The 10966-nt window shown below is 47.3% G+C and overlaps 2 protein-coding genes across 2 annotated transcripts in view; one reads left to right on the top strand and one right to left on the bottom strand.

Annotated features, from left to right (window-relative positions):
- The window catches only part of LOC118228275 (stimulated by retinoic acid gene 6 protein-like), a 13447-nt gene extending 11367 nt beyond the window's left edge, over window positions 1–2080 (bottom strand). The window contains exons 1-3 of the mRNA XM_035419675.1: window positions 1941–2080; window positions 1080–1294; window positions 1–24 (exon numbers count right to left, since the gene is read on the bottom strand). The exon at window positions 1–24 is cut by the window's left edge and continues 49 nt beyond it. Coding sequence (XP_035275566.1) covers window positions 1–24; window positions 1080–1099 — 44 coding nt within the window. The 5' untranslated portion in view covers window positions 1100–1294; window positions 1941–2080. The remainder of the gene's footprint in view (window positions 25–1079; window positions 1295–1940) is intronic.
- Window positions 2081–2912: 832 nt separating this feature from the next.
- LOC118228285 (insulin-like growth factor-binding protein 7) lies at window positions 2913–10633 on the top strand. The gene is made up of 5 exons (XM_035419700.1): window positions 2913–3421; window positions 5731–5840; window positions 7409–7516; window positions 8310–8436; window positions 10529–10633. Exons 1-5 carry the CDS (start codon window positions 2998–3000, stop codon window positions 10549–10551), a joined length of 792 nt encoding a protein of 263 aa, XP_035275591.1. The 5' UTR covers window positions 2913–2997; the 3' UTR covers window positions 10552–10633.
- Window positions 10634–10966: the final 333 nt, after the last annotated feature.

Here is a 10966-nt window from a genome sequence, read left to right as displayed (position 1 = left end):
TCACAGGTCTGGGTGGGGGCATCCCTTCATACCAAAACGAATAAATAAATAAGATACAAACGTTACGTGTAAAATGCATTTAATATATAAAACCTCCAGCTGCAGCTCTGTGTAAAAACATGTTCACATTCCTGTGGCTCTCTCATTTGTTTACGACCAGCCAGCCCTGCTTCATGGGGCAGCCCTGCAGAATGAAGTGGCCCTGTTTTCAGTGATCTGGCACTAAAGATGTTCTTCAGTAGCATGGCTTTAAGGCAGTGTCGCTGCCACACACTTAAGTACACTACTCAGGAGGCAAGAAGTGGGCAGCAGATATCAGACTGCATTAGAGTGTAGCAGCGTTCCAAACTAGTTACCTCACTGTGGTGGAAACAAGAGAAGAAGAACAATCAATTTTACACACACACTAACTTTCTGTTTGCTAAAATGAGTGGCCAGTAAGGGTATGGATTTGATTATAATTTTTTTTTTTTTAAACACCGGTTATAAGAACACATGACCAGTATATGTGCATCAGATTATTTTTTTAAAATCTCCAATTATGAAAGTGAGAAGCCCAACATGTGTTTATAATATATCACCAGGTTTAAACCGGTAATAATGTACTCTCCTCTCCAGAGAGCTGAAACTAAATCATCGGAATAAACAACCGAAACAATGTGCCTCCCTCTCACTTCTACTGCAGTCATGTGACAGCGAACCACTACAGAACGCCTGTAAATGTTATGAGCTTTTATGAACATGCAAACTGCCTTCGGTATAAACAAAAACAAAACCTGAAGATGAGAGACACTTTTTTCCGTTCCCAACCAGACTGATCTGAGCAGGGTTGCATTTCGACTGCGTTAAAGTCTACACACACGAGTTGTGCATCAGAATCATATTCAGCCTCTGTGTTATCTATGCGCTATTCCTGCAGCAGTTAGCACTGCCACTGGCTGATATCAGCACAAGCTGAAATGTAATGCATTTTCCTGCTGGCTGACTCTCAACCTCAGAGAGACCTCCCGGTCCAGTAAAGGCTGAATTAAATATTAATATAATTTTATTATAATCGTGCTGTCCCTGGTTCTGCTTACCCGGGGTCCTCGGCCGGCATCGTGGCGATGGCGATGGCGATGGCGGGAGTGGCGTGGAGGAGCAGCGAGTGTTAGCGGGTGTCGCGTAGGGGTGGCCGTCTCTCCCCCAAAACGCTGGTCTCTTGACTCCGCTCTGTGTGCCAGAGGTCCTTCACAGCCCAGCCCTCAACCTGGAAGCAAACCACCTTTGACCCCGTCCACTCCCTGACCCCGCCCTGCCGGTGAAAGTCACAGGTGTTTTTATTGGCGGCTGCGTTACTGTGTAATAGGAGTACAAACACTAACCTGCCGGCCGCCCGCCCACCCCACAAGCGCTGTGTCAGTTTCGGGTTTTCATGCCAACTTCTGGCCTTAATTACTTAATTAGCCCCTAACATTTACGCCATCTGGCATTTTCTCTACATTTCTTGATAAGCGAATGAATGACAGCCAAAAAGTGTTCTTGAGTCGCTATATGAAACGTTTTATGATCTAACCTACAACTGAACCAATGTTGGAGTATACAGCCAGTTAGCTCATTCAGCCAGGGTAACTGGTGGAAACAAAAAGCTGTACACAGACCAGCCCTCCAGAACTGGATCTGCCCACCCTCGGTGTAAAGGCCACCATAACAGTCTTTTCAGCCAAACAGAACAGTTCCCATAAACACAACAATTTAGAAAAAGCGTGGGCAGGGGACTGTTGCTTTGTGGTTTGGAAGGTGCTGGCAACCAATCACTGACAGCAAAAGGGCTGATGATGAGTAATGTAAAGAAGAAAAAAAAGTAATGTTAAGGACGCCCGTCCTTTGAAGTGGTGTCGTTTGGGTGTGGAGGCTTTGTACAGTGAGGTACAAGGCACTGTAATATCAAACAAACGTACCTGGAGACACTCCGATGAGACCGGCATACCAGCCGTGATTTGCGCACGCTGAATGCGATTCGGTCTTCCGTGCATTGGATAGCCTGTGCGATTATTTAATCGGGAAAGATTTGCACACCTTCTTCTGACATTAACACAAAAGGCTAAGCACTGTTTTCAATAGGTCCCCCTCAGGCCAAAAATACACAAATATCCAGCAAACTCACTGAAAGATTTATGACTCCCAGTCAACAAGTTGGATTTGTATGTTATATATATTAATAATTGTATGTAATAATTTTTTTTAAATTACCCATGCAATAAATCATTTTGTGTTGTTTTGCATATTTTTACCGTTATCATAAAGTTGCTCCAAGAAATTGCAAGCATTCCAGCGACGAATAGGCTCATTCTTATTCTCATGGTGCGTAAATAATTGATCCAGCAATACAAGTTACTTACTGTGTGGTATGTGGGGAAACTTTTACATCTAGAATGTTCGATGAATAAATACGTCTGTTTGTGTGAACGTCCTTCACACAAATCCGAGAGTGATGCATGTAAATAACCACTCTTAGTCAGCTGGGGGAAATATCAATGCATTCTTGAAGTTGATAAATATAACAAGAACTGCGTTAATCCGCCACTTTACATGTACGATAATGAATATATTTCCACAAAAGATTATTTAGCCAAAATTAAAGAATCTAATGACATCATAAAAATGGCTGATTAACTTTTAACCGTTCCTGTTCTATGGAAGGGATAGTATAGGGAACTACTCTCTCTAAGAAGGCTTAAAAGATTTAATGACGAAAAATGAGAGAGACGTGGATTTTTACGGTGTTATTTATCCGAATATACAGCGTAGATCCGTCCATTCTGAACACTGTAAAGATGAGTATTACTCGTGGTCTCGTGTAAAAGGCAAATTGGTGGGACGGAGGCGCAGCTCCGTTTTCTGGGCGGAGTTGAACTTCAAAGCTTCAATAAAGTTTGCAGAGGGCAGGGAGAGCCGTTTCAATCCGTTTATTCGCGGCAGCTGTCAGGGTAACAGTGCCCACGGTACCTCCACAAGATGCTTACGCTCGTTGTTTTAGTGGCTTCGCTGTCGCTTACCACGGTGGCAGGCGGGCGTGCCGCGCGGAGCTGCGGTACGTGCGATGCCAGCTCGTGCGACCCGCTTCCGACCGACGGCTGCGCTTTCGGCACCATGCTCGACCCCTGCGGCTGCTGCGAGATCTGCGCCGCCGGCCTGGGCGAGCTGTGCGGGGGACGCGGACTGTCCGCGCGGAAATGCGCCTCCGGAATGGAGTGCGTGAAAGACGCGGACGATCCGAAGAGCAAGTTCGGCATTTGCGTCTGCAAGAGCAATTACGAGGTGTGCGGCAGCGACGGGGTCACTTACAAAACGGGCTGTGATCTGAAAGCCGCGAGCCTGAAAGCGACCGGCCAGGAAAAGCCGGAGATTACGGTCCAGAATAAAGGAAAGTGCGCCCAAGGTAAGATTTCAGTTATTAATCAGACACTTTCCCTTATGAGGATTATTTTCCTGATGCCTCGCCTTTCTGTATAGATCAAAAGTATACACTTATTGCATTTATTGCATCTGCCAAATAAATAAATGTAAATTCTAAAAAAAAATCACGATCCAGGATGCAGGCATAGATGTATCAAAGACTAAAATGAAGAGACGACTACACCAGAAAAGTACATAAAAATTGTAGAGTTATGGACAGATGAGATGAGTATTAAACTTTACCAAAGTGATGGAGAGAGATGGAAAGTGTGGAGAGAGAAAGAAACTGCTCATGATCCAAAGCACTTCTCCATCTGTGGAACATGGTGGAAGTAGTGTTATGGCTTGGGCATGTACGGCTGCCTCTGGAACTGGCTCACTTTGTCCTCACTGATGATGTGGCTGTAGATGGCAGCAGCAGGATGAATTCTGAACTGTACAGAACCATCTTATTTGCTTAGATCCAACCAAACACCTCAAAACTCGCAGACCAATGACCACAAACACACTGCTAAAGCAACCAAAGAGTTTTTTCAGGGCCAAAAAAATGTTATTGACTGACCAAGTCAGTCACCAGACCTGAATCCACTGGAACCCGTGTTTCCTGTGCTGGAGACCAGATTGAAGGCTAAAATCTCCTGAAACAGACAGGAATGGCGATGTCTGTGGGTCGCAGGCTTCAGGCAGTCATCGAGCACAAAGGATTTGCAACAAAAATATTTGCAAAAAATGACAGTTGTATTTAGGATTATGTTAATCTGTCCAATTACTTTTCCTCCCTTAAAGTGGAGGGACTATATATAAAAAAGAATGGAATTCCTACATAGATCACAGGATAATGGATATGGACATAAATACCATAACATTAAAGCTGACGGTCAATTCAACCTCATATTCAATTGTGTCACTGCTCAAATACTCAGAGACCTCACTATATATATCTTGAACCAACTGTTGGTCATTGGCTTTTTGTAATGGTTAACATCGTTCCCTCTCAACTCATGAAACAAAAAATTTTGCTTCTAACTTACTGGTCCCACATGAGAAGATCTGAAACCGAACCGGCAGTGCTATCATACGGTGGAATCTGGAATAGTACTCAAGTCAAGGCACGCACGTTTTGCCATCCAAGCGATTCAAAACAGATTTCATCTTTGCAGGAATGCCGGTATAACATTTTGGTATAAGATATAGATAATGGGAAAAAATGTACATGCAAATCTGTTGCCATGGAGTCCATTGACCTGCTTGTTAATTAAAATGTAACATTCTGTGTTTTATTTTGTTATTCCTAATTCCACCTCTGTAAATGCAGAGGAAGCGCTTGTCACATGATATTTCATCCTTTTAAGCAATGACAACTCCATGGAATTTTTTAACGCCACATTACCTACTTAAGTGGTGGCCATGGAAACATGTTTCCATGAAACATTTCATATGGCAGGATTGTTCCAGATGCAATTCGGGTTTTGGCACAGTGGCTGTGCCTCAGCTAGAATCAAACCTGCAACCACAGAAGCCCAGTTCCTAAACCTAATGCACTAATTCCTAAAGACTAATGCACACTGCCTGTGTAAACTCAATATGTTCGAAACATGAAAAGACATATATAAATCTAAAAATTCTAACTGTGGTGTGCACTTTTATGGATGTACACAGGGACGAAATGCATAAAGTTATTAATAAAAATCAGATTAAAATGTAGCATTCCAGCAGTGCTGTGATGGGGTATGCACAATTTCCCCAGTGAGTGCAGAAGCAGTTCAGGGTCTCCAGGCTGTGTTAACTGTGCTGTGCAGTACAGACACCTCCGAACAGACCCGACGGAGGCGCTGTCTGAGTGTGCTTCTCAGTGTCGGTGGAGATAAGCCCTGAGCAAATGTTTCTGTGTTGGGTGGCACCCCACTCTGCACCCTGGCTCTGCACAAACACGCCCGACTGAAATTTAAGCCTCGGGAGGGGGGGGGGGGGGTGGTGGAGGGAGGGGGAGGGGGGGTTGGGGTGGATTCGGGTTCATGCAAAAAAAAAAGAAAGATCTCATAGAATAGAATGAAGTGAAGATTCAGTTAATTCTTTAAAAAATACTCCTGACCCTTTTCAAGTCTTATGGAGACTTGCTTTTAAAACTGTACTTGCCAAGTTAATTTTAAAATGTGCAACTTATTCTAAAGACTATAAACTTGCTGTGTAAATTTTGTCCACCCCCCCCCCCCCCCCCCCCCCCCCCCCCCCCCCCCCCCCCCCCCCCCCCCCCCCCCCCCCCCCCCCCCCCCCCCCCCCCCCCCCCCACAGCCCCGATCATCGTGACACCCCCTAAAGACATCTGGAATGTGACTGGATCCCAGGTGTTCCTGAGCTGCGAGGCCATCGGAATCCCCACCCCCATCCTCACCTGGAAGAAGGTAGGAGGCCAATCAGCATGCAGGGTGGCCGTGAGGTAGGCGGGGACATGGTGATTGACAGGTGTCCGCACTGGCAACGGAGGACTAGGTGTTTTTGGTTCATCTCTTCTCTCCATCTGAAATGGTATCACCAGGCTGCAAGGCGCTTTTTAAGAGAAGAGCTGTTTTTAAATTCTGAAACGTTTCTTCTTAAAAAACAACAGCCATCATCACTTGCAAGTACGAGTACTAACAAGCTTCTTGAGGATATCTTACTAACGAAGTTCTTAAGAAGGGAAGCTAAAAACTGATCTGTTCAACAAACTGATAGCTTGCTCTCATGGAAACAGTTGTTTAATTTAACCGTGGTTTTGCTATGGACTGTATAGCCTTTGACATTATAACTCATTATAACCCCAATTTTATTTTCTCATTTGCCGTCACATCTTTGCTTTACTGGCTGTAATGCAGATGAAGGGTCCTTTAGATAAGATACATTAACAGCAGTACAGCAGAAACAAAGATAGCTTGGAGGACTGAGAATATCCCATAACACCAAAAACCAGGCAGGGAATTATGGGCCACTATTCAAATTCAAATGCCAAACTCGCCTTTAAAATGCTTTCCTCCTGGAGGACCTGAGATCCCCTGAGATTCCAAATCCCCACCTGCTGGAAAGCACAGAAGCGACAGGTCACAGGTCACAGGTCACAGATCACAGGTCACAGGGTAGTCAAGGAAATGAGGAGCCGTGTAAGGAAAGGGATAGCATTTGTGTTGCCGTGGAAACGGACAAAACCTTAAAGCGTTCTCACAGACAGGAAGTCACAGAGGGAGTCAGACGGTCCAACAGAGCGGGACAATGTCAGGAAGAGGTGGGACACGTGACATCGAAGAGAGGGAATCAGGGAATTTGACGTGACGCTCACATCTAAAACAATTAAAATGTGCGTCAGACAAACATAACAAGAAGGAGAAGGGAGGAGGCCTGGTTTTTCGCACAGAATCACATCCCACATGTTTGCCAACACTCAGGAATGTGGCACTGCTGTACAACCCTCCCCCCCCCACACCCCCACCCCCCCCAAATAAAACAAAGTGCCTTTCTCTGCCTGTCCTAAGACTTCCAGTCACAGCATGTGGTGACAAACACAAAGGGGTCTGTAGTTCTGCACAGCGCTGTTTGTACCTGTGCACAGGCGAGAGAGCATTTTACACTTCTGCTCTGTGAGCTCGGGGTTTTCTCCTCTTTATTTGAGACACTGTGACCCTGGCTTTGATACAGTGTGTGTGTGTGTGTCTGTGTCTGTGTGTGTGTGTGTGTGTGCATCTGTGTGCTTCTCTGTGTGTGCGTGTGTGTGTCTCTGTGTCTGTGCTTCTCCGTGTGTCTATGCTTCTGTGTGTGTGTGTCTCTGTGTCTGTGCAACTGTGTCTGTGCTTCTGTGTGTGCTTGTGTGTGTCTCTGTGTCTGTGCTTCTCTGTGTGTGCGTGTGTGTGTGTGTGTGCCTGTGTGTCTCTGTGTCTGTGCTTCTCCGTGTGTGTGTGTGTCTGTGCTTCTCCGTGTGTGCGTGTGTGTGTGTGTGTCTCAGATCTCTGATGGAAAGGGGAAGGCCGCACTGCTTCCAGGGGACAGAGACAACCTGGCAGTCCAAACACGCGGGGGCCCTGAAAAACACGAGGTCACAGGATGGGTACTGGTGAGTACACACACACACACACACACTCTCGCACACACACACACTCACACACACACCCCCAACCACACACGGGCACACACACACTCTCGCACACACACACACCCAACCACACACACTCACACACATACACACACACACACCAAACCATACACACACACACACACACACCCAACCACACACACTCACACACATACACACACACACACATACACACACACACACACACTCACACGCACACGCACACACACACACACACACACACACACCCCCAACCACATACGGGCATACAGGCACACAGACACAGACACACACGCACACACACACACACATACACACACACACCCCCAACCACATACGGGCATACAGGCACACAGACACAGACACACACGCACACACACACACACATACACACACACACGTATACAGACACGCTCACACTGTCTCTCTCTCACACATATACCTGCACACATACACACGGGCACTGTAGTGTCTGTTTTTAGAGTCTCTTTGTGAAAGATCACATCTGCACAGTAGAAGTGACACATTCAGGAAGTCCCCTCTGTGTGAACGGGGATTAGCTTCCTGCTGTGGGGAGAAGCCCATTGGTCTTCCTCTGTTCCCATGTTTAAAAAGCTCTTTCCAGGTTTAAGGACAAGCTGCAGAAATCATTTTAGAATCGATTTGTAGGGGAGGGGGAGCAGCGAATGCCAGTACAGACACAAACGGGCGGGCCAATCTGAGGATAAAATGGGGAAACGCATTTAAAAAAAGAAAATGTCTGCTTTGGCTCCAGATCTCCCCCCTGACTGAGGGGGAGGCGGGGACGTACGAGTGCCACGCCATCAACTCCAAGGGGGAGGCCTCGGCCATGGGCAGCATCAACGTGGTGAAGTCCCTGGATGACATCCCCACTGCCAAAGGTAAGGAGCCAAAGGTCACCTAGAGCTGATCACCTGGAGCTGATCTCCCTGGGCTGATCACCTGAGGCTGATCATCTAAGGCTGATCTCCCAGGGCTGATCTCTACAGGCTGATCTCTCAAGATTGGCAGCATTCCTTAAGGACAGTCCAATCCAAAAAGTATGTTTTAGAAAAGAAAACTCTCAGGAGAACTTTTTTTTCTTCATTGTGAACTGTCTCTGTTCCACTGCCTTCTGTTGGCGTGAATTAAACTGTTTTACATATGCCCCGCCCCACACTCCAAAGCGTTAAATTAACACTGAGCATTTCGCTGCGGGTTGCCACGGAGACTCACCAGCACAGATCTCAGAGTTTAAAAGGCGAAACGGATCTGCTCGGCCAGCTCTCGAATCGTTATAGAAAGGGTGATTTAAACCGCCGTGTTGCCGTGGAGACCTGTAGTCTGCCTGAGTGACATTCCACTGATTTCTGCCCTGAACTGGGCTCCACCAGCAAGGCCCCATCACATGGGCCCGTGTGTCTGTGTCCATAAGGCCTTGTTTACACAGGCAGTTATTTCTGTTTCCACATTTGCGATTTGGATCTCATCTCCTCCTCGAAGTATAAACAGCAAATAATCACATGGAATCGGATATTTGCAATTCCAGTTTGGGCCACATTCATATGTTTGGTCCAAAATTTGATATACAGTATATATCCGACCCCTGGCCATGCGACTTGCATCTGAAGGATCGAATCTGAAAATCTTTGTGTGAACAGTGACCCAAAAAGACTGGATTTAAAAGATAAATCTAACCTGAGTTTCCAGCTCAGGCCTGGATCTCTGCAAAGCTGCGTGGAGACCCAATGGCCTGTAAAAAAGCGCAATACAAATGAAATTAGAATTCCACAGAGCTATTAAAAAGGGCTGAGTCAGGAGAACACCGCAGAGAACGCTGGAGGAGCCAAGCGTGTGGCAAACGACCCATCCAGAGTCAGACAAGAGCACGCACGGGATGTCCCGCCGCGGTTCCAGTTTGCCTCCGGGCTTCTAAACTCTGTCCCAGTTTTCACACATCCAGAGAGCTCATTGGCTCTTCAGACACATCCAGAGAGCCCATTGGCTCTTCAGACACATCCAGAGAGCCCATTGGCTGGCTCTTCCCACTCATCCAGAGAGCCCATTGGCTGGCTCTTCTCAGCGTATTTGCATGTGGGTGTTTTGGCAGCGGGACAGGGGGGAGCGGCAGGCCTCCCTGTTCGTACACGCCGTCCCGTGCCCTACGCCTGGGCTGAATCCCGTCCGTCAGCCGCGAGCTTCACGCCCTGACAGCGCCGATGTGGGCGGGATTTACGCCGGCGTGCGCTGACAGATACTCAGCCCAGAAAAGCTGGCCCCCGGGGACACACGCACACACACACACACACACACTGACACACACACAAACATCAGAATTAAAGAGACAGGAAGGAGATATTTGCATGTTACCAGGAGGAAGAACGGGGCGGGTCTGGGAGCAGTTCCTAAACGATCCCAAACTGCAGGCGATGCATTCTGAACCCCTCAGAGGGCAGATCCTCTCCGCCTGTCCGTTCACCGCCTAGCCTAAAGCCTTCTGTGAGAAAGAACGAGAAAAATACAGCAGAAAGAAAAACAGGCTTCTGTGTTTTAACGACCAGAAAGAAGTTACGGTACTGTGGACGCACGCTAAATCAGTTAAGCTTGGCATTTTAAAAATTCAGACAAACCACAGCAATGAAGACAATGAATGATAAACACCCAGGGACTTGGTAGAGACTGCTGTCTGTGTGTACGTGTGAGTGTGTATGTGTGTGAGTGTATGTGTGAGCGTGCATGTGGGAGTGTGTATGTGCGTTTCTGTGTGTGTGTATGAGTGTATGTGTGTGTGTGCCTGTGAGTGTGTGTGTATATGTGTGTGTGTGTGTGTGTGTGTGTATGAGTGTGTGTGTATGTGTGTGTGTGTGTGTGAGTGTGTGTGTGTGAGCGTGCATGTGGGAGTGTGTATGTGCGTTTCTGTGTGTGTGTATGTGTGTGTGTGTGTGTGTGTGTGTGTGTGTGTGTGTGTAACTCACTCTCTCTGTCTCCACACAGCTGAGGAGGATGAGGAGCTGTGAGAGGTGACCCACAGAAGGTCCGATTTGGGGAGGCCCCCGCAGGACTGGGATCAGCACCCCGCAACCCCAACCCCCCCCCACCCCCCACCCCCACCCCCCCCACAGGCATCACTAACCTCCCAGCATTCCCCTAAAATACTCCCCACATAAGCGGTTTCTTTTCTTTCACTTGCTCTCTTGGCCAGCTTCCAGAACGTTCTTGTGTAGCTGCTTTCGTTGTACAGGAGAGTGGAGGAGAGGGAGAGGAGACAAGAGGAGAGAGAGAAGAGAGGGAGAGGAGAGGGAGAGGAGAGAGAGAGGAGAGTAGACGAGAGGAGAGGGACAGGAGTGGAGGCATCAGCACTTTACCTCACAGTCACGATCCAGTCTCAAAGCACTGCCACATGTCCTTCAGAAGAACAGACCGTTCTCCTCA

This window comes from Anguilla anguilla, chromosome 5, assembly GCF_013347855.1.
Source record: "Anguilla anguilla isolate fAngAng1 chromosome 5, fAngAng1.pri, whole genome shotgun sequence".
Taxonomy (NCBI): domain Eukaryota; kingdom Metazoa; phylum Chordata; class Actinopteri; order Anguilliformes; family Anguillidae; genus Anguilla; species Anguilla anguilla.
This window is presented reverse-complemented; position numbering and strand designations above follow the sequence as displayed.